This window comes from Nelusetta ayraudi, unplaced genomic scaffold (assembly GCF_046127955.1).
Source record: "Nelusetta ayraudi isolate G7.1 ecotype Tasmania unplaced genomic scaffold, CSIRO-AGI_Nayr_v1 ptg000168l, whole genome shotgun sequence".
NCBI lineage: Eukaryota > Metazoa > Chordata > Actinopteri > Tetraodontiformes > Monacanthidae > Nelusetta > Nelusetta ayraudi.
Window position 1 is genome coordinate 1544033 of NW_027466218.1, and position 23594 is coordinate 1567626.

A 23594-nucleotide genomic window follows, 5' to 3' on the forward strand; every position below is an offset into this window, starting at 1 on the left:
TCTGGCCTCTGATTGGCCGCTGCTCTCAGAGACAGATAGCGACGGGGGCGACCAGCGCCAATCCACTTGTCCGTCTTGACCCTTTGACCCTTTGCCGTGACCCCCTCTCCACCTCCCCCTCCCCCTCCCCCGACCGCTAAGATCGGATGCCCCTCCCCCCCACCACCACACACACACACACACACACACACACATGATGATTTAGAAAAAGGAAAAAAAAGGTTGCTGCTCAAAGGTGCTCAGTCTGCGAAGGATCAGATAAATAGAAATAGAGGTCAAGTGTCAATCATCATCACCCTCTTCTTCTCTTTCTTCCTCTCGGTCGCTGTGTTGCCAGCTGGTGACGAGGACAAAGAAGATCTTTGTCGGAGGCCTGTCCGTTAATACCACCATAGAAGATGTGAAGCATTACTTCGACCAGTTTGGAAAGGTAAACAAGCCGCCGTCAACTCGCGTCTCCCTCAGCGCAGTGTTTCCTCCGACCTCGCCTCTGAGCCGCGCTCTGCTGGGAGTTGCTGGATCTAAGACGGTGTGAAAGACGCAGTGACAGAAGATCCGTAGTGATCTGCAGATCTCGTGGATTTGATATATTGTGTCTTTGAAGTATTCTGATCGTATGTCAGCGGCTCGTGTCAGATTTTTGTCTTTCGTCTGTCGAGCAGCGTCACCAATGCTTTAGCAGATTAGCTTCAAACTATTTTGGCTCACCCTGAGGCCTTTCAACCACTTTGGCTTCACTGCCAGTGGCATTTTCTATTCATTCTTCTATTGACTGGACATATTTGGCTCTATTTTGATATTCTGTTTTCGAGCAAACAGCCAATGACTCAGGTTCAGTTGTTTTCAAGAAAGCTCCCTCCAACTGTTGATTATTGTCGACCCTGGAACCCAGCAGCGTGTGAAAGCAGAGCACGAGTTCTCTTCCCTTGGAAACACTGCGCTGCGCTTTTGATAGATTTTGTCCCTCTCTTTCCATCTGCACCCCATTCTCCTCTTTTAAGTTGTTTGATTCAGACGCATCAGACAATAATTCACTGTGAGAGTAGCAGTGAGAGAAGACAGCTAAAGTTTGGGCAAGCGTAAAGAGAGCCAAGTTGACGGAAGGAAAAGAAGACGCCGTGTGATCTCTCAGCGGTTTGCTTTGCCGTATTATTAGTTTGTTAGTTTATCCCACTCTCCTCCGTGGCTGTTTAGCTCTTTTTCCGATCACATCGTGCAGCTTTTTTTCCTCTCTCCCACCATCTTCTTTTTTTTTCGGCCGCTGCATTTGTTCGGCCAGGCTCCTTTTGAATGAAATTTGGTGAAAGGCAAACACATGCTGTGGGGAGAAGGGGTGGGTGGGGTTGAGGGTGGACAGTGGAGGGGGCAAATGAGTGGCCAGGGGAGGAGGAGAGCGGGTGAGGGAGGGGTGGGTGGGCGGTGGGGCTGAAAGGGAAGAAGCAAACCCCCCATGGAGCGGGAAGGAGGGGGAACTCTGAGGGGTTGAAGGCCAGAGAAAGGGAGGAATGTTGAGACAGTGAGGAGGAGACGTGCGGGTGAGAAAAAGGGGGGACAGCGGCGATCTGACGGGCCGTTACGGCGTCCGACTATCAATCGGCCATGAAATGTCGGGTTACTCTTTAACCGGCTGCCACTTTGGCGCCGCTCCGAAGGCGTGTTGGAGAAGATTTCAGGCTCATCAGTATTAACTAATCAAATGCAACAGCTGCTCCTGTAAGAGACCCCTCCCTCACCCCCCCCCCCCTTCCCTCCCCAACCTCTCTGGCCCCCCTGAAACCAGCACTGCAGACACCAACTCCCCTCCGTCCACACACACACACACACCCTGCTCCAGTCCCCCTCTCAGCTTGTTGCCGTGGTGACCTGCTTTCACCCATTGTCCCGCTGTAATCCAGTAGAGGGTTTTTTTTTTGTTTGTTTCCCCTGTAAAAAAAAAAAAAAAAAAAGACGTGTAAGAAGTACGAATTTGCATGAATGGAAAATAAGTGTGTGAGTCTGTGCGCGTTGTTGTGGCGTCGCAATGGTGGTGTGACAGCGGCGTCGCGGCGGTGGGAGAGAGGGAGGGAGAGGGGGGGAGGGAGGCGGGCTTGTGTACTTTTGTGCACCGACTGAAAGAAACTAAAGGAGCTGCTGTCAAAGGCATGAAGGGGATTCACCTCAGCGACGGCTTCCAGCGCAACACCTGCCACTGAACTTCCCAGAGAGGAGGGAAAAGTTCAGCAAGTGCGCGTGTATGCGGGAGAACGCCTTTCTGGACATATCAGCCCCCTTGTGATGTCACAAATGGCACTCCACGCCACCTCCAGTTTAATGGCTACTCCCCCAGATAGCTAGATGTTGGCTCCGCCCCCGCCCCCCGAGACGGCTTTTTGTTTCTGGTCGGAAAAAGGTGGAAGTTCCAAGAAAGCATCAGTTTCAGCAGGGAGATAAAATGTAGCTTTTTTTGATGGGTGGCTTCAAACAGAGGGCTGATAAATGCTTTATTATACTTTAAAATATTTTTCCACAGAGTTTAGCTCAGGGGTAGAGTGTCCGCCCTGAGACTGGTAGGTTGTGGGTTCGATCCCCAGCCGGTTCATACCACAGACTGTGAAAATGGTGCCCATTGCCTCCCTGCTTGGCACTCAGTATTCAGGGTTGGAATTGTGGGGTTGCATCACCCACTGAGTCCCGGGTGTGGCACTGCTGCTGCCCACCACTCCCTCAGGGGATGATGGGTCACATGCGGAGGACAAATTTCACTTCCTGCGGGATGTGACAATCACTGGGACTTTAACGTTATCTTTATTGGACAGTTTAAGCAAAGCTGAAATATGTTGGTGGTGGCCACCAATGCATTTTCATCCATCCATCCATTTTCAATACCGGCTTCTTCCTGCACTCAGGGTTGTGGGGGTCTGCTGGAGTCTCTCCCAGCTGTCATAGGGTGAAGGCAGGGTGACACCCTGGACAAGTCGCCAGTTCATCGCCAGTTCATACACACTTACGGACAATTTTGAGTTTCCAATTCACCTCACATGGGTGTTTTTGGACTGTGTGAGGAAGCTGGAGAACCTGGAGAGAAGCCACGCAGACACTGGGAGAACATGCAAACTCCACACAGAAAGGCCCCAGGCCCGCAAATCAAGCCTATTTGTTGTGAGGTGGCAGCGCTAACCACTGCACCACCGTGTCGCCCAATGCATTTTCATATTTGAAATAATTTATTTTACAGGCAGGCGAACAACAAAGATGTGACAGTGGGAATAATGTGGGACCTTTGCGTTGTGCTTCTCTGTTTGATCACGGCGTCATCAAACTGGGGCTGATCCTAACGTGGCGGCCGGGTGTGCGAGCACGGATCACCGTCTGCCTCCTGCCTGGACGTGTTTTTTTCCTCTCAGTCCGCCTCACGTTTGTCGGGCCGTAATTACCATATTTCAGGTAACGGTTTAAATTTAAATTCCTAATTCTGGGTTGGCCAATCCCCGTTGATCTGGATTTGGCGTGCGACCATCGCGCAGTTTTAACTCCTTGCGAGGCGACGTGTCGCGCTCGCACTCGGGCCGCTTACGTTTTTCGTTCAAAAAAAAAAAAAAAAAAAAAATGAAGAAAAAAACAAGCAAACAAAACAAAAAGCAGCTGCTGCAGCTCGGTGCCGGATGCCGTCCTTGCTCTCTCTCTCTCTTTCTCTCTCGCTCGCTCTCGCGGCGTCTGAGGCCTGGCGAGGCCTCGCGCAGGATGAGGGAATATCTGGACTGTTTGGACACGTGAGAGCCGGAGCTGTATCAAGGATAGCGGCGGGTCCCACGGCACATTCCAGCCGAGCGGGAGGTATTCCTTGTTTATTATCCGAGCCTGGTTGCAAGGTGCAGGCTAGAGTGGAAGGAGGGGGAGAGGGAGGGAGGGGCGGGGGGGGCTCGGCGTGCTGCTTGTTTTCATACTGTGGCACCGCCTCGCCAACCAGTGCACTACGGCTCCTCCTCCTCCTCCTCCTTCTCTTCTTCCTCCTCCTCCTCCTCCTCCTCCTCCTCCTCCTCCTCCCGCCGCTCTTTGATGCACGCTGCTGTTGTTTGATTTCTTTACAGTCCGCTCCTTCAAAGCGCACCTACACAAACTCGGTCAAACGGCTCAGGAACGGCTGCTCAGCTGACTAGTCAGTCAGGTCAGGCGTTTTTTTTCTCCTTTTTTTCAGGCTGTGGAGAGTCAAAGGCCATTGTGGCTTTTTCGTTTTTCTTTTTTTTTTCCAGAACACATCCGAGCACCTGCTGCCACGGCAGCCTCTCTCTCTCTCTCTCTCTCTCTCTCTCTCTCTCTCTCTCTCTCTCTCTCTCTCTCTCTCTCTCTCTCTCTCTCTCTCTCTCTCTCTCTCTCTCTCTCTCTCTCTCTCTCTCTCTCTCTCTCTCTCTCTCTCTCTCTCTCTCTCTCTCTCTCTCTCTCTCTCAAAGAACTAAATCTCAGTGTTGAGGTGAAGGTCGTGTCACCTCCCTTGGGCAGATTGAGCTGCTGCAAGAGGCCAGACTCTGCTCAGCTAGTGTGGATCACTTAGATTTTGTTGCACGAAGGTAATTTGATAATTAACATTTCAGCCTCTCGCGCCCTTTGCACTTGTTCGTGGGGAATCGGCTGTAAAATCACTGGTGTTGGAGCGAAGCACTGTATTTCTGAAATCTTCCCGACCTGACAAGATGTTTTTTTTGCCAGTGTTTTCACGGACGCCGTTGTGTTGATTGCTGGAGTTGCTCTTTGTCGCTTATCGAGCAGCGGAGCCGCGTCTCGGGCCAAAAAGTCTTTTAGGGCGGCCATTTGCAAATAAAGTAAATCATTTTCATGCGAGACGAGAAGTTGTTCCATAATTTCCCCGTGATTACATTTGTGATTATTCCAGGGTTGTGTAAGGCTTTGCTGTCTCGCTGTTTCCCAGGAATTAAAGGCAAAAAATACCGAAAACAAAACAAACCGCGGCAGCGGCAGAAAAACATCTCTATCGGCCAAATTTAATTTTAAACACGGCTATAAGCGTCGGCCCAGGATGTCACAACGGCGCATCAATAAAACAAACAAACAAACAAGGCTGCGGCTCCCCTGTCCTGAAATCAAATCAGAATGCAGCAGCAGCAGCAGCAGCAGCAGCAGCAGAGCAGCAGGGAAAGAAGTGGATAAGATGAAAAATGCAGCGTGGACGGGGCAGACGGGAAAAACTTGGGCCTCCATTCACCCATGTGAGCTGGCGATTAGGAGGCTTGACTGAACACTTTGTCCGCTGGCCTGTTTAGAGAGAGAGATGGCCGGCCAGGGGAAGAGAGAGGCAGGCTGCGGGAGAATGAAAGAGGGAGATGTGAGGAGACAGAGAGGAGGGGAAAAAATGTGAATGCCACCTTTCATAATCTGGCAAATAGAGTAATGGACTTGTCAGCAAACGCTTGGTCTTCAAACAATAGCTGCACGCTTCAGTAAAAACGGGATATTTCGAAACGCCGCAGCGGCGGCAGCAGCAGCAGCAGCAGCAGCGCCACCAGCCGCCACCCCCCCCCCCCCCTCCTCCCCACCCTCGTTATTAAAAAAAAAGAAAGGGAAGAAAGCTGAGCGGGATATTACAGTCCACCTTTGTCCAGTCACATGTGAGAAAGTCGGAACGTCATGAAAAAATGACCTTAACTTTTTCTTTTTTAAACTCCTGCTTTTCCTGCTTCACCTCAGTCAATGTCAGAGCCCCTCCCCCTCTACCCCCCCCCCCCCCCCCCCCATGGCTACCCAATCAGATTGTCTTACAGCACCCTGGACAGTGGACACTGGAGATGGCCCTCTTATTGGTTCTGGCAAGGACGGGGGGGGGTAGGGGTGGGGGCGGCGTTAAGGTCACACGCAGGGGAGCGAATACCTCGGAAGTCAGCGCAAAACATCGGATCACAGCAAGGAAGGATGGAAAAGCGACGAGTCACTTCGGTCCCGGAAGGTCGGGGGGGTAGAGTGGGCGGCGACTGGCGCGAAACGTGGCGGCTAACTGGGCTAGCCCGTGCTAGCCAGTGCGTGTAGCAGCGCTCGTGATAACATGTTGGCTTGCAGCTGTCTGCTTACTGTCCTGATCCCCGGCCGTCTGCTGTGTCATTGAGTTTGGATGACCGGAAGGGTGGAAAGCATGAGAGGGAGGGGGAGGGGAGGGGAGGGGAGAGAGGTGGAGGGGGAGGGATAAAAAGTGAATGAAGGACAGAAAAAAGAGGAGGTGGAGGAGGAGGTGGTGGAGGGGGAGGAGGAGGAGGAGGTGGGCGGCTTGTCGCTCACTGTGTGTCTGTGTGTGTGTGTCTGTGTGTGTGTGTGTGTGCGTCTAAGAGGGAGAGAGAGGGGGAAAATAATGTTGACATGATTTTTTTAAGTGGCTTTGATCCACCAGAAGGTCCCCCTCCTCCCCCCCACCCTCACCCCCCACTGCCCCTCCTCCCCCCACCCGACACTGTTGGTTTGAATCAGAGCGCAGGATGTGTTTCCCATCTGATGTAAAGGTTAGAAATCGGTTTGGCCCAGTCATCCACAGGGCCTCTGCCACTCATGTTACACTGGTTTGAGTTTCATTGCTCGCCCGCCCAATGAAAATAGCCTTGAAGTCATACTCCACGCGGGTGTCCATGTGATAGGGGAAAAGCGTCTTGACTCGATTTCTTTTCTATAAATCTATTTTTTTTTTCCCCCCGTGTGTTCAAAACATGTTTCTGAAGCGAAAAAAACAAAAACAACAACAAAAAAAAAGGGCTGGAGCAGAAGCTGCTGCTGAGTTCCCTGCCAGGGTAGGACAAGTGAAGGAGGGAGGATAAAGCGGTGAAAAGGGTGGTGGGGGAGGAGGGGGAGGAGGAGGGGGAGGAATATGAATAGGGCAGCGGAGTGAGTACAAAAAGGAAAAGTGGAGGGAAAGCCGGGGAATCAGCGAAGAGCGCGCTGACAAAGACCCTCATGTCACTTTGTTCTGCGCTGAGCCGCCACACAAACGCAAATACGACCGTTTTCCTTTTTAATTTCCTCCGTTGAGAAACTTTTCTGCGTTTTTTGTTTGTGCCTCCTTCCTTTTTTTTCTGCCACAGTTTGTCTTTCGCTCTCTGTCACATGCTCTCTCTCTCTCTCTCTCTCTCTCTCTCTCTCTCTCTCTCTCTCTCTCTCTCTCTCCCTTCTTTACTCATTCATTGTGGTGCGTGTGGAGTTGTGGAGTGGGGGGTGTGGTGTGAGGTGGTGGTGGTGGTGGTGGTGGGGGCTCCTAATTGAAATTCTTTACAGAGTCTCCATGGGAATAGTAAACTTTGTTGGGAGGGAGGGAGGGAGGGAGAGAAAGAACTAGCGAGGGTGAGCGGATGAAAGGAGGAGGAGGAGGAGGAGGTAGAAAGAGGTAGCGAGTGAGCCGTTGGTGAGAAACACTCGCAGGGTGAGGAAGAGGAAGAGGGAGAAGAAGAGGAGGAGGAGGAGAGCAAAGAATGGCGGGAAGAATTTCCTGGCGGCGCCTCGGGAAGGGGAAGCTGCCTCTTCTTTTTCTTCTCTTCTCGCCTCCACCTATCCCCCTTTTTTTATTTTTACACACGCCGAGGCCCTTCATCCCCTAATTTCCTCTTTTTTTCTCTCCCCTTTTCCTCCCCCCTGTTTTCAGTCTTTCTTCTCTCCTTCATCACCTGTCAGCCTACACTCACCCCTCTCTCTCTCCCTCCCTCCCTCCCTCCCTCCTCTCCCATCTGTTTTCCCCTCTTACTCTCCACACTTGAAGAGGGACAATAGCACCCCATGCTGTGTAATGGTGCGTGTGTGTGTGTGTGTGTGTGCGCGTGTGTGTGTGCGTGCGTGTGCGTGTGCGTGTGCGCGTGTGTGTTAATATGTCAAAGCTCATCTATTCTTTGGCTTTTGTTCCCGCAGGTCGACGATGCCATGCTCATGTTCGACAAAACAACCAACAGACACAGAGGTTCGTATGTGTGAGAAGTTACTGCACCCCCCCCCCCCCACCCCTTAATGCCCCTCCACTCCTTTTTTTTCAATTCACTACGCACATAAATTATGTTAATGCGCGAGCAGACCTACAACAACAACAACAACAACAACAACAACAACAACAACACTAACACCCGGCAGGGCAGGAACCAGCGGGTTAGCAGCATCATGCTTCAGGGAGTGAAGGCTGGACTGAGGGTGGAGGTGGAGGTGGAGGGCGGAGGGCGGAGGGTCGGCCTTTGATAGGGTGATAGCGGCAGATAAAAGGAGCCGACACCAGAGCAGGATTTTCCAGCACAAATTGCTGAAAAAAGGAAGGAAGAAGTGAATCTTTAGCCCTCTAAAGTCGCTACTTTGTGACGGCAAACTCCTGGGGCGCCAAAGGAAGCTACTGACGTCTGCCGGGGCTGCGCTCAATCCATTCACTGACTGTGTTTACACGGGTGTTGTAGTCAAGACCGCACCGACGCAGACCAAGACATTATCAAGGCTAGAGAGTATTGAGATCGAGACCAGACCAAGTTTGTATAGCAAAGAAAAATGACAACAAAGCAGAGAAAAAAACACGACCAGTATCTTTTTTTTAAATTCAAGTTTGCTTCTAAACAGAACAGCAACATCTATTTTCAGCAAGGTGTCTTTTCATAATTTTCTTTAACATTTTGCTTCTTTGCCAACTATTTTGAACCATTTTCAAAAAAACAACTTTGCTCCATAAAATTAAAAAACAAATTAACTAGGAATAAGGGGCAGGGAGTCACTAATACATTTTATTTGTACAGCACTTTTCAAAAAACTCCAAGACACTTTACAAGGGCATTAAAGTAATAAAATCAGTGCACAGAATCATAGCTACAAAATAAATCAAAATGTAGGGGTACATAAAAATGACAACAAATTTTTTAAAGAAATTGAAGACGGTGAAGTTTGGGACAAAATAGGACAGGCAATGCAGGACAATTAATCAGATGTTACAAGCAGTTCAAGAGATGGGTTTTGAGATGGGATTTGAAGGTGGGCAGGTCCGTACAGTCACCAGTGTGTTTGGGGTGGCAGCTGCTGTGGAGGAGGTTCTGTCGCCCCACATAAGCCCCATTTAAGAACGTTTTTTTTGCGATGAGCTGAAAGAAAAGCGAGAGGCAGCACGTGAGCGCCTCGTTCGTCCGCATATCCAGCGCGGATACAAACACGGCAGCAAACTGACTATTATACAACACGACTTCGACCCCGCACCAATCACCAACCACCGAGAGAACTGGCTGTGCACGTTGGCCCGCTGCTCCGGTGTGTTATGGCAGCCTGACACCCGTCGGAAGGTGAGGACCAGATAATATCAGTCGTCGCCCTCTCTCCTCCCGTCTCGGATGAGGCATATCTGCAACGTGATGGTGGCATTTAATAGCGCTTAGCGGCGCGGCGAGCCACCTCAGTCTCACGTTTCTTGGATTTAGAAATTCCTGCCGTCTGGGCGCCAGCGAGTCAACAAACAGGACGTGCAAATAGGAATCCGCAAATCAGAAGGTGGGATGATCAGAAACATCATCCATGCACAGGGGCGGGGTGGGGTCGGGGGGTGGGTGCACACGTGTTTCTGTGTGTATGTCATCGTCACAGCCTGGACTGGGATCAGGAGAATCACCGGGACACTGAAGTCATTGGCTATAGATTGAAGCAGCGTTCAGACTGCCAGCCAAAAGCCGATATGTAGCCCATCCAGATTGAAACTCGGATGGCTCTTTTGTCGTCTGAACAGACACCAATCACATGAGATCGAGACTGAATCCACCTTCGGGAGGCGATTTCAAATCGCATTTGGACAGATGTGTCTCAGCGTGAACAGCTCCAAACACACCGATCGGTTTGGACCGTCCGTGACGTCACTCTGCACGACGCAAGACCCAATGCGCCACCAGAGAGCGCCATCCCAGGTGCGGAGCTGTAACCGTAATGGAGCGGAGAGAAGAAGTAGAGAACGGCAGCAGTCCCTGGACAGAGGAGGAACCTCATTGGCTCATCAGTCTGTTGGGATACTGTAGCTCCATACAAGCTCCAGGCCATGCATCGCAACAAGTGCCGCTGTTGCAATGAGATGACGTCACACACTACACGCTACGCTGGACGACGCCTCCCTCCTGACATCGTAGCTACAGCAACCTGTCAGATGAGTCAACAATGTGGCCCAGTCTGAACAGAGCCACTTGCTAAAAACAGTGTGGACAGTCAGCCCTAAAAAATTTTTTTTAGAAGGAATCCAATTTCGAATCAGATTTGCCTGCAGTCTGAACGCAGCCTGCTTAGAGACGCGGAAATGCAGAAAACGAAACATAAAACGGGTTCAAAATACAGTTGTGTGATTATTTTGCTCTGGTACAGAGCGACTGAGGTTTGGGTGTGTGCGGTTTCTGTGAAACACACACCGCGTCATGTAACAGACAGGAACAATGGGAGAGGTCAAGTGATGGAACGTGAGTGTGTGCTGTGTGTGTGTGTGTGTTTGTGTCCCGCAGGTTTCGGCTTTGTTACCTTCGAGAACGAAGATGTGGTGGAAAAAGTGTGCGAGATCCACTTCCACGAGATCAACAACAAGATGGTACGTCAGTGCAGACGAGTCGGCGGAGCGGAAACTTTGTCAGTGCACGTTGACTTTTGTGCCGCATAATTGGCCAAAAAAAAATTTTTTTTTTCTCCTCCTTCCGGCACTTGAATGAGTTGCTTACGTTTTTGAGTCAGGGTGTGTTTTGAGTCATCGCCGCCGCCGCCGCTGCTGCTGCTGCTGCTGCTGCTGCTGCTGCTGCGTCGTCGTCACGGAACTCATTCCTCAACACTGATTATTAATATTTTTTTCACTCTCTTTCTGCTCCTCCCACCTCCTGAAGGTGGAGTGTAAGAAAGCTCAGCCCAAGGAAGTGATGACGCCGACGGGCTCAGCCAGAGGCCGCTCCCGAGTGATGCCCTACGGGATGGACGCCTTCATGCTGGGAATAGGCATGCTGGGTGAGTTCCTGGCTGCTCCTCCAGCAAACGCACAGTGTGGACAAACACGCACGCCGCAAATCTGCAAATGAGTGAGAAAATAGCCCGCAGCTAAAACCTCATAATAAAACAACACAACTGGGACGACACGTGAATGAACTTTTATCTGCGAGACCTTGATTTTGCTGGATGTCAGTTTTATTTATTTTTTTTCTTCCTTCGTTCCAAAAACACGCCCCTCGCAGAGTCGTTCCCATCCCGCCCGGCACAACTTGTGACACACAGACGGCAAAACAAAACAGTGAATCATAGAGATAAGTTCTTTTTTTCGCCCCCTCCCGTCCCCCCTCCGATTGATGCGCTCTTGGTCTCGGTCTGCTGTTGGCTGAAACAAACACACCCACCCACACCTAGACACGAGCCTCTGGCTTTTATTCAGCCCGGCCCCGTCTCGCGTGTGTGCGCCGCTGCTGGAGGTTTTTTTTTCCGGACAGACTCGGACAGCCCTCTCTGGTGATGTAACCTGGTCGCGACGAAGCCAAAACCTCACGCTGTCACCGGCTGAGGTTGGAACCCACTGCCGGCCAAAGGTTAACTCACCCAAAGAGCTGGACTATGCCAAGAAACCAGGAGGCAGGGGGAGGGGGGAGGGGCGGGGGGGGCGCGTCTGTGTGAAGCAGTTTAGGAGGTGAATTTGAGCGTGTGTGAATGGCTGGACAACATGCTCGGTTGTTTAAAGGCTCAATGGAGGCAACATTAAGTTCACCAGCAGCCTCCGATTGCGGTAAATGTCTCCAGAAGTCCAAAGTCCGTTGCTTCTTCTGCTTGTTCCCTTCACCTTTTCAAAAACGGTGCGCTATAGCGCGGAACTCTGGAAATCAGCCCTCTGCTGCTGCGTTTCCAGGACAGTTTCTCGCAAAATAAAAGCGATATTTCTAAAGATTTTGACAAAGCGCAATTGCAATTTGCAGGTTTTTATATTGAATGGTGTGAAGGCTACCCGATTTTTATTGCGATATTCTAGGGGAAATGGAAACGCAGCTTGTGATGTCACAAAGGGCGCTGATACCTCACAGACACCTCCCAACAGCAACACTGACAAGTGTTGGCTTCACCCTCTGAGGCGAGGACATGTTCTGTCCCCTTCCAAACATTCGCAGGACATAAGGTCCAGCAAAAGCAAATCAGTTCTATATTATATTATATTCAAATATTTTTATGAGATTTTCAATGACAAACTTACAGACATCACAATTACCACCACAATTATTACATACATGTACTACCATACATCAACTAAACAACAAAACAAAACAACAAAAAAAAATAAATAATAAAATCAGTTCTAGCAGGAAGCTAAACAGCATTGTTGTATTAGGAGGCTGTCAACAGAGGGCTAAATTGGCTGTTTTCTGGAGTCAGGAATGAAAAATAAAAATCTAAAAATGGAAAAAATATTTAATCTAATGACACCTTTCTAATAATGTTTTTTTTTTCTTTGCTGACAGCTTAACGTGTTTCATTTGCTTCCAGCTAATTGTCGCGTGCAAATGCGGAGGAAATGAAAACACAAAGCCTCTTCAATCTAGAGGTCACAAACTCAAGGGCAGCATAGAGCCGAACGCTGGAGTCACATCCTGTTGACAAATGTTGTCATTGAGAAAACAAACTGATAACCAAACGGGCCTTCTGTGGCAGTTTGGCGCCCTCTACTGGACGTTTGATTTCACTGTTGCAGTCTGAGGCCGATGGTACTTAGAATGTACCTCGTTTGCTGTGATATTTAAACACAAACAAACTCTGGACCGAAGTGAATGAAAACGAGGCATTTCAATCTCAATTTGGGTGATTTTATTTGCGACGTAGATGCTGTTGAACGAGACCTTTTGACTGAAACACCGGCTGCTGCAGGAATGACATGCAAAGCAACCTTGTGACATTAGATATGCAACTTGCATTCTGTCCAGAAGCTTTGCATACTCTGCAGAAGGAAGCAGACTAAGAAGCAGAGTTGTTCTAAAAAAGCTCTCAGACAGGCAGACACTCCAAAAATAAGCTACTCCCATCAAAACACATCATTGTTAACTGTTACACATTCATATTTAGCTCGGTGTTTACAGCCTCCAGCAAAATACAAAACGAAGACTAAAAAAAGACTAAGTTAAGCATCATTGCTGCAACAGATGCTTTGTTGGACCTTCCTGTTTGGAAGGGAGCCTCAGCCAGGCAATAGCCCTTTGTGACATCACAGCGGGTGGGTTTTGAGGAAGTGCATGTTTTACTGCGTACTTTCTCAAAAGTAGAGAAAAAAGTGAGGTGTAAATTTTACTACATTTGAAGGTCCGAAGGTCTAAGAAGCTCTGAGCAGGCTGGACTTCACTGTGGATGTTCTCATGTTGTGCTGTAGCTCCATTTTTGTGTATTTCCACCAACTTTGTCTGAACTAACGATTGCCGTGGTGATCGCTGTCCATGTCTAACAGGCTACCCGGGCTTCCAAACGACTACCTACACCAGCCGCAGCTACTCTGGAATCGCTCCTGGTTACACTTATCAATTCCCAGGTGAGTTCCAAGGTGGGCATTCAGTCTAAACTGTGATGAAACCTGTGCGCGAGTGAGCGAGTGAGTTTTCCTGCACGGTTTTCCCTCCAGCAGACTGAGTGGCTGCTCGGAGAGACGTTAACGTGAACGCTCCAGACTCTCTTTAAAACTCTCAAACATCTTTTAATGTCTCGTCCATTGTCTCGCCAGTTTTCCCTCCTTTTATATTCGTCTGGTGTTTGTTTTCATTTCCTTACATAACCGCCTCCTCCGCTTCCTGCCTGCCGTTACGCCAAAGACTTTTAACTTGCTGTTTGTGTATACTCAGCTTCGCAGGCCGGCTGTTGGACGGTGACCATACTTACAACGCTCTCTCTCTCTCTCTCTCTTGACCTTCTCCTTTTCCAGAATTCCATTTAGAGAGGACCCCCCTCCTGACATCATCACACCCCCCTGAGCTGACAGGTCAGTGGCTCCTCGCAGAGAGGGCGAAACGAAAACAACAACAACGGCAAAAAACAAAACAAAAACCAAATCTCCTCAGCGGCTGAAAGTCAAATAAAGAAGCGCCTGCCAGAATATAAATGAGCAAATTTTCCAGAAAATGTTGCGGTAACTGACAACCTCAGGAAGTTCGCCGGGTCAATAAAACATTTAATCTGGTGGAAAAATGGCCAAAAAACTGACGACTGGATATTGGAACCTGGATATATATGTATATATATACATATATATATATATATATGTATATATATATTTATAGCTATATATATGTTCTATATATATGTGTACATATATGTATATATATGTGTATGTGTATTATTTGTATTATCTGACATTGGTGCATCAGTAACAGTTACTACTGTCCAAGAGTACAAATTGCACTTTTATGGTTCAGCGTCATGTTGAAGCTGGTAAAAGAATATCCAGATAAAAGCAGCCTGACTGTTGGAGAATTAAATGAGCTGTTGCAGTCTCCAGTTTGGAGCCTGGTTCGCCTAAATCATCCGTGAATCTGTTTTTCATCAAAAAGCAAACCATCCTGGAATGAATGTTGGTCCCCTCTTCAGTTCGCATCGCTCCTCCTCAATATTATCACACACATCGGATGTTTTAATCACGCGTAATGCAATTTCAGAGGGTGTCCTCAAACGGCTTGGCCTTCACACTGCCATCTAGTGTCTGTGTTGCATCTGCGCCACTATTTGTTGGAATTGCTTGTTTTTTTTCTCCCATAAGTCAGATTTACTGGAGGTGATATTTCACTGCTGCCACTAAACAGATTCACGTCAGATGCTGTTTCTGTCTTTACGTTGAGCCTGTTCAGCTTCATGCTGCTTTTCTGTTTTTTTTTTTGTTTTTCCTTTGCTTGTTAAATTGATGAAAATAGATAAATATTGTGTGCGATGCACAGTGACCGCCATCCGTCACGCAATAATTTGTTTTGCTCGTAACCCGCAGCCATTCCCCTGACTGCTTATGGACCAATGGCAGCAGCCGCAGCAGCCGCAGTAGTTAGAGGTACGTGTGTGATTGTGTCTGTGTGTGTGTCTGTGATTGTGTGTGTGTGGTGAGACAAAAGAATGTGTTGAGCATATTCTTGTGTGGTTGCCTAAGGCACTGTGTGTGCACATTGTCCTTCTTGGACAATTAAAGGAATATTTTTAGAAGTGTGTGTGTGTGTGTGTGTGTGTATGTGTGTGTGTGTGTGACTGTGACGAGGCCTGACTCCTCTGCTCTGTCCTTCAGGCTCCACCCCTTCACGCACAGCTGGTTTCTTGGGAACCAGCAGCCCTGGACCAATGGCTGACTTGTACGCTGCAGCCAATCAGGACTCAGGAGTCAACAGTTACATTAGTGCCGCTAGTCCCGCCCCCAGCACAGGGTTTGGACACGGACTCGGGGTAGGTCACCTCCGCCCACACACACACACACACACACACACACACACACACACACACACACACACACTATTGAATACACTCAGGGATGCAGACGATGACAGAAATGACATCATTTCCTGTCTGTGTCTCCTCCAGGGTCCTCTGATTGCTACTGCGTTCACTAATGGCTACCACTGAGAAGACTCAGGTCACGGATGATGGGAGGGCTTTCTCCTCTGCTGATGAGCCAATCGAAACGCTGGCTGCCCACTGATGGCGCGACTTGATTGGCCGGCCACAGCCTCCCCCGGGCTCCCTCCTGGCTCCCTGTGGCTGCACCCACCGACTGAATATCTTTTTAAACATCCTGAACTCTGTTTTTTGCTGTACTAATCTCACTTCAACATAACCTCCACCGTCGCTCCTCTTTTGTCCCCTTGTAGTCTAATAACTAGCTCCCCCGCCTCCGTTGTTGATTTTTTTTTTTCCCATTATTCTTCATTTGAAGCTGGGGAAAAAGAAAACTGCTTACACGAAAATCTCTGAGGAAACATTTGCCACCTTTTGACAAAGACCCAGAGGACTTGTATGAGTTATTTTTTATTATTAATTATAATTTTATTTCAATGTGATTTAACATTTCATCATGAAATCCTGAGAAGCTGTTACTGATGTGAACACAGAGAGAGTTGGGGAGAAAAAAAAAAGCTGTGCGCGATGGGTTTTTTGTCTGAAAAAAAATCCATTTTTAACGAAGGAAGAAGAACAAATTCACACAATGTCCTTTTTTAAACTCCAGCATCACGGAAACATGGGGGAAAAAAAGAAAACAAACTAAAATGTATATTTTGGTAGTCTTTAAAAACAAAAATCTTTGTAATATTGTTATTAATATTGACATAATAATGATAATCTGTAAGGTATTTTATTCTGTAATTGGTTTTAAAGCAATGTTTTTATGTCTTCCTGTAAGATATTGTACATAGACGCAGGGGTGAGGGCAGGGTGGGCGGGGTTTGCTGAACCGGCCGGCATGCCATTGGTTGGTTTGGGGTTAAGAGGCGTTTTAAAGGGGGGTTGTCATCTACTGCTACGTGTGGTCATCTCACTACTTTTTATTTGTTTGATCAATATGCATATGCTCCATGTGTGTATTGTTGGCCAGTTCTGCTTCGACGCTCAGTCAGCTTCTGGGAGTTTTTCTTCTGTCACACTCATCCACTGAAACAACAGTTTAGTCATCACGTTGCCTAGATCATTCTCACAGCAAGACGAAGCATTCTTCTTCTTCTTCTTCTTCTTCTTCTTCTTCTTCTTCTTCTCCTCCTCTTTTCTTCACATCTTCATGAAAACGTCAGTTCCTTGAAAGGACGGACTACGAAACGAAAGAACCTTAAAAACAGGAGAAAATCAGGGGCTCACGGGGGATCTCGGGGGTTTGACTTCCTCTTTTTTTGGAAATATTATATATATATTTTTTGGCGCGGTTCACTTCTTACTGTTTTTTCTTTTTGGTTTTTATTTTTTATTTTTAAAAGGTTCTTTTACGCGGCGTTTTCTGCCGCGGACAAAGCGAAATGAAGGACGTTCTCAGAGAAGCAATTGTAGACACAACAAACAAACAAACAAACAAACAAAGAAACACTCAAAGAAAACAAACAAACAAACAAACAAACCCATCGCAATCATGTTCTGTCTTCTTATCACTATTGAAGGTGCATGTGGCTGTGAGCGTGCGTGCGAGTGCGTGTCTGTGTGCGTACACGGAGGTGTAACATGGAACTACTTTGTCTTTGGCAATGAAGGAGCGTTTCGTTTGCCATGTTTTATTTTTTGTTCGTTTTTTTTTTTTGGTACTGAAAAAAAAAAAAAAATCTTCTGTTTGACTTTTGGTCCGTCCGCTCTTCCCACCACCACCTCCTCATCCTCCTCAGCCCATCTCTGGATCTGTCCTTCCCTGAAACCCACGTTGTTTATGATATACACTTGCTGCTCTGTGTAGTGGTCATCTGATGGGGGAGGAAGAGGAGGAGGAGGAGGAAGAGGGGAAGGGCCAGAAATGGAACAGGGGCGTGTGGTTCCCGGTGGCTCTGACACAGGACCTCATCACACTGACTGGAGGGAACAACTGAAAAACAAGAGAGGGAGGGAGAGAGGGAGAGAGAGTCAAAGGGCTGGAACAAATTCAGCGTGGGCTTAAAAACAAGAGGCCTGTTTGTTCAGGCGTCTTGCGCTGCAGACTGTTTGATGTGCAGCAGCAGCAGCAGCAGCAGGAGGACTTCCTGCTACAGCTGCGAGTTCCTCTGTCAGGCCGCCCGGGACAAGACACACAAGTAATAATAATAATGATGATGATGGTGATGATGGTGATGATGATGATGATAATAATAATGATTTAAAAAAAAAAAAACTACTGCTGGACACCAACACTGTAACTTTTTAAACTTACAATAAAGCAATAAGTTATTTTTTACCTTACAAAAGAAAATAGTACTATTATTGGTAATAGCAGACGACGAGTGGGCAATTCTGCGGCATTAAGACTTATTTTCAGTAAAAAGAAAAAGAAAAAAAGAAGAAACTATATTTTTCTGTTCTGAGATCTTGTTCCCCTTGTATATTGATTTCGATGCTGTCTTCTTTTTTTTTTGTTGTGTTGATGTAAAGAGAAAAGGGCCAACGCTGTGGGTGGAGCTCGCTGCTTGACGTGAGCTCGGTTCAATGTTTAAAAGGAAAAAAAAAAGAAAAAAGATTTGGGCTGTCCCCCGCCAAGCTTTACAGCAATGCTTTTCTTTCTTCCTTGTTTTTTTTTTTTTTTTTTCGTTTTGTTTTCTGATAATTTCGATTTTAAAATCCTAATAAATTATTCTAAAGCCTTTCACTGGGATTTTTTTTTTTGGATGCACTTTCAAGTATGTAGATGACACGTCAGCTGATCACTTCTCTTTTCTCTCTTCGCTGTGGACACTCATTTAAATGCATGATCATTTTGAGTTTTCAAACTGGATTTTGAATTGAAAAGGGAAGTTTACAACCAAGTATGGAAGATGAAGCACAGTGGAAGTTTTTGCCCCGTGCTTTGGTCCTCGACGGGACTCAGAAAATGGATTCACAGGTTCAACACAGCATTGTTATTATTATAATCATTGCAATGATTATAGCAGAATTAATATGTGAAGCATGAATATTGGCAGGAGAGATGAAAGAGAGATTTAGTGTTGAAGGTGAAGAGGAAGTTTCAAGCCTTAAAATATAGACTCTACAGCGCCCCCCCTCTGCCTTGTGTCTCATTGTTTCACAGCTGCTCTTCTCTTTATTCCAAAGTCTCAGCTCATTATTACCACCTTCAGTCTTGTGTTGTAGTACAGGAGATTGGGCTTGGTCTCCAGACCACTTTTTAAGGGTCTCGGTCTCGTCTCGGACATTTTTACTCTGTCTTGTCTCGGTCTCGGACTGGGTGGACTGGGGATTTTTGATCAAGACCAGTCGAGACTCAGCCAACACTGCAATGACAGATAATAAAGGAAAATAATCCAGCTGCTGCCGTTTAATCCTCTGTTCGTGACACCCAGAGTTCATTTCCAGTTAACTTATTTTTAAATGTTATGAAGCAAAGTTGCATTTCCCCCCCGTTTTTGTTGTCATTTGTCTGTTTTGATCTCGATACTCTAGTCTTGATAATGTCTTGGTCTCGGTTGGTGTCTCACAACTTTAACTTCGATGCCATACTATGACTTTCCTTCTTGTATTGTCAAGTCTTATCCTCCCCCCTCTGTTTCTCTTGCTTTCACTGGTGGGAATGGCCTCCTTCAGGCTGAGCTGCACGGCCACTCAGACACTGAGCTGTTCTCAGGGATCAGTTCCATGGCGGCGGCAATAAACAGAGTCTGATTCTTAACACCACGTCCCAGGCCAGCGTCCTGGGCAGCCGCCAGCGGGGTGAGGGAGGGGGGGAGGAGGGGGTGAGTGGTCCTCTCCCACGTCTTTCCTTGCCCCGCCGTCTCCTCACAAACCTCAGGGTTTATTTATTTATTTTTTACCTCCAAGGTTGAGTGGAACCGACGCACGGGGACAAACAACCAACCCTTGAAATCCCACAGGGGTCTCTTTGAAACTTGCACTTCTCCAACTGGATTGCAGTCCTTTTATGTTTCTTATTGTTTTTTTGTTTTTTTTTAATCCTTACCTGCTTGTATTTGTTTTGATTGATTGAGGCAGCATGGCGCTGCGAAGCCTGAACCCGCAGGTGAAGAGTTACCTGAGTGCCAGCACATACTTGGACGGCATTTCCACTGGAGAACAGGAGCCTCCGTCTCCGCTGCGCAGCTACCTGTGCTTGACTATTTTCACCTGCTTTTGTCCCGCCTACCCCGTCAACATCGTGGCTCTGGTCTTCTCCATCATGGTGAGCACCGAGAAAATTCTGGGTAGATAGATTCCTTTTTAAAAGAAGGACAGATAGCGAGAGAGAGAGAGATGTGCTTTCCTGCAGGATGACTTCATACGCTTCGGTTACGCGTCTCTCGTGAGTCGGTGTGCTTGGACACTTCGATGTAACCGAGTCTCTCACACACACACACACACACACACACACACACACACACACACACACACACACACACACACACACACACACACACACACACACCTGTTCTGCTCGTCAAACCAACGCATGTGATTTCTGTTTTGGAAATTAAGAGCAGTCAGCCACGTTGCAGTCTCGTCTGGAGGTTTTCCAGATTTTCCCCGACACTGAACAGCTGGATTTATTGAAACCTCTGATAGAGTTCAGCGTCTAGATGTCAAGAGTGACTTGCGACGGTGTCTTCTCGCTCCCAGTCCAGGAACAGCTACTCTCAGGGAGACTACGACGGCTCCAGGCGGCTGGGCAGGATGGCGCTCTACGTGGCGGTCGCCTCCATCATCATCGGCCTCCTGATCATCGCCATCACCTGCATCGTTCACTTCACCACCGTGAGAAGTGACGGTGGGTATCGTGGAATGTCAGGTTGCACAAGTCGGGGGTTGAAGCTCCAGACTCTACACTCATGAAACTACATGAAACACAGCTCAAAGGTTGTACACCACAGCCAACTGCAGGCTTCTTTGTCCTGGACTCCAGTGGAGCACCTGCTAATTCATTATCCATTAACAAAGCAAAACACCCAAACAAATCTATAGAACTTCCAAAAGTATATTAAAAAAACAACATATTTATGTTATGTGTGCTGCAACTATATTTTCCCTCCTGGACCCAAACAGAGCAGCCGTGCACTATTAATTAACCAATTAAAACGACACAGACCTCCTGAAAAACAGCATATTTAGCCCTCTGTTTACTGCCTTCCATAAGCTTCCTGCTAAAACTGATGTTTTTGTTTTGACCTTTCAGACGTCTGGAAACTGGACCGGAACAAGGAGGACTGAGAGGGCCGAGACGACACCTGGCCAGGTCAGGTGTCATGAACCTGGTGGAGGTATATGCGCCCTTTATGACATCAGAAAGGGACCTTTTCCCAGCATTGTGCCATACGGTCTGTGAGAGGCTTTGCACGTTGTATTTCCATGGAGCTGATTGACAGGCTGCATTCTCACTGCTAATGTGAGAATCCTCTGCTGCTCTAATTCTCTTCTGGTTGTGTTTCAGATGGAATGAAATAAAGATGACTGGCGGACTGGGTGCGATGTGTGGACTCGGACCGTTGGGTCAAATTAATGCCATTGGCCCCAGACAGGAAGGACTTGAAGGACTATATTTGCATTTAATGTCTATGTCATATTTCTTCATTTTTCTTGGAGAACTCGGCCTTATATAAAATCCGTTGAACGTATTCACTGAGTGCTTCATGTCATCGCCGCTTTCAGTTTGCGAAAGGGAGCTTTTCTTCTATTATTTTTTTCAAATGCCAGATTTCTATTTATCTGTGACTGCAAAATTAAAAAAAAAAAACTCTTTTTGGTGCAACACACACAGTTCTCTGCTCTAAACGTTGATTATGCAACAGTTCTCTTTCAAGTCTTTTCATGCTGCCATTAGTCAGACTGATCAAAAAAAAGAAAAAAAAAAAAACACCTGATGTGGAAGACAACAAACTGACATTTTTTTTTTTCAATTTTAACAGCAGCAGCAGCTCCAGACTATTAATAGACTAGAGAAAACTGTCAGTACATTGGATTAATCCAATTTTAAAAAATGTTTTTTTTATTGCTGTTTGTTGCAGCAGTTTATCATGAAGTATATTTCAGTCTCTGCTGTTTCAGGTTTTTACAATTGCTTTTAAATCTCCTGTCAGCCAAATGTAATTATTATTATTTTTTTTTTGTTGCTGAACTTGATCCTGAAATGAAAATTCAGGTAACAAGTAAATCTTGCGGATCTCCGGCTGTTTTCTCAATGCACTGGCGTGCTGGGACATGGCTCTGGACTGCGTGTGAACGCTTGGCATCAAGGAAGTGATTTAAAACGCCAGATTGTATTACGAGTTGCAGAGATTCTTTTCATCAGCTACATATTGGCACATTGCATCCCAGCGCTCTTATGAAATGGTTGTTGACAGGAAATAATAATTTACTGCACATGCAGCACAGAAGAGAGATCAATCTGCAGATGCACGGTTGTGTAAACATGTCTTTTTTTTTTTTCTAAATCCAGCCAACCGAGTCGTGCACCCCTGAACCCTGATCTCCAACCTGCCCTACTTGTAATTTTTCATGCAGCCTGATATGTCACAGTATATCTCAGGCTAAAAATAGAAAATTTCCCCTTGAACCTTCAGGTGACCCCCCCTGAGTCACATGGTCAGAGGACCACGGGAAATTAAGTGGTGATCCAAAGCACATGTGTCAAACTCAAGGACTCATTTCATGCAGCCAGCAAGAGCTGTTAGCCTGCGCTGCTTTAAACTGTGCACCCACCATAAAACTAAAAAAAAAAGTTTTGTGAGTCACAAAGTGACGACCACAAGATCAATTTTTCTAGTTGCAAAATGTCCAAAAAAAAGAAATACTCCTCAAGAAAGTAAATTGATTTGATGTTTTGAATATAGTCGAGGAAAAAAAACGTGTTTGATGATAATTTGGTATTGACTTAAGTGGGTTAATGTTGGTTTGTTGATCCTATCTATGAATTAAAAGAATTGATGGTAACGCAGATCTTTGTGCCTTGACTTTATTATTAGGTACACTGTTCAGTTGCTTGTGAACAAAAACTAAAAACAAAGCAGCTCAGTGCATTCAGGCTTGTAGACGTCGGTGAAGACGACTCGCTGCGGTGCAAAGAATGCGGGAAGAATGTGGTTGAATGTGGTTGAATGTGGTTGTTGGTGACAGACTGGGATCTTTACATTACGACCATCTCCACGGTTTACAGAGAATGGCCGCTCGACAAACAGTGGAAATATCCAGTGAGCGGCAGCTGCACGGAGACAAACGCCTCGTTTGATGTCAGGGGTCAGAGGTCAGTATGGGCAGACTGACTGGAGACCATAGAAATGCTACAGTAACTCAAATAACCGCTGGTTACAACCAGAGTCTGCAGACCAGCTTCAGAACACACAACGCGGCCGTGCCATGTGCGACAGCGTGACCTCACACCCCCCGCAGCACAAATCATCCACTAATGCACATTTTCATTTGCATTTCCAGCGGATGAATGTTCCACATGTCGGCCGCAGTGTGTTCAGAGCTTCTGCTGCACCAAGGTCGCTGTTTGGTTGCGGCGGTCGGTGAGCCCGTGCCACAGTCTTTCATTACTTGAAAGCAAAAATTCTGAGTTTTTTTTTTTTTTCCTTAGCGGTGCCGCTTCTTTGATGTCACACCAAAGCAGCAACGTGAGAGAACAAGATGAGAAAAGAAAAAAAGAGGGTGAAAAAAAATCTAATAATTGCAGGGATTAGGCTCCTTTTAAAAGCACTTTGTACGATTATCCCCCGGATCAAGGCAGACTTTGTGTCAGGAAACACGTTTCATCATTAATATCTCTCTATCTCCATCTATAGAAGCTCTGTTGCATCTTCACCGTGGAACTTCCTCTGTGTGCTGCTCCAGTGAAGCAGGAAAAAAGGACTCGCTGTCCCTGCCGCCGCGTTGTCCCCCCCTCCCCCTCCCCCCACAACAACAACAACAACAACACCTGTCCTCACGGCACCATCCAGCACGCCTGGAGCAGCACGGCTGCGGTGGCCGTGACCAACGGGCTCAGAGAGCACATGAAGGGCTCATAAATAGGCCACAGCAGGCAGCTGCAGCCTGCGTTA

At 47.2% G+C, this 23594-nt stretch overlaps 2 protein-coding genes across 2 annotated transcripts in view; both read left to right on the forward strand.

Moving 5' to 3' along the window:
- The window catches only part of LOC142880412 (RNA-binding protein Musashi homolog 1-like), a 29125-nt gene extending 10908 nt beyond the window's left edge, over window positions 1-18217 (forward strand). Inside the window, exons 6-14 of the mRNA XM_076014319.1 lie at window positions 338-430; window positions 7867-7915; window positions 10449-10531; window positions 10818-10935; window positions 13397-13477; window positions 13865-13921; window positions 14918-14977; window positions 15206-15360; window positions 15496-18217. Coding sequence (XP_075870434.1) covers window positions 338-430; window positions 7867-7915; window positions 10449-10531; window positions 10818-10935; window positions 13397-13477; window positions 13865-13921; window positions 14918-14977; window positions 15206-15360; window positions 15496-15537 — 738 coding nt within the window. The 3' untranslated portion in view covers window positions 15538-18217. The remainder of the gene's footprint in view (window positions 1-337; window positions 431-7866; window positions 7916-10448; window positions 10532-10817; window positions 10936-13396; window positions 13478-13864; window positions 13922-14917; window positions 14978-15205; window positions 15361-15495) is intronic.
- An 877-nt stretch (window positions 18218-19094) lies between these two features.
- LOC142880418 (transmembrane protein 233) lies at window positions 19095-21170 on the forward strand. Its single transcript, XM_076014337.1, has 4 exons — window positions 19095-19744; window positions 20179-20326; window positions 20732-20816; window positions 20987-21170. The coding sequence occupies exons 1-3, from the start codon at window positions 19559-19561 to the stop codon at window positions 20764-20766; spliced, it is 369 nt and encodes a 122-aa protein (XP_075870452.1). The 5' UTR covers window positions 19095-19558; the 3' UTR covers window positions 20767-20816; window positions 20987-21170.
- The last annotated feature ends 2424 nt before the right edge of the window (window positions 21171-23594 follow it).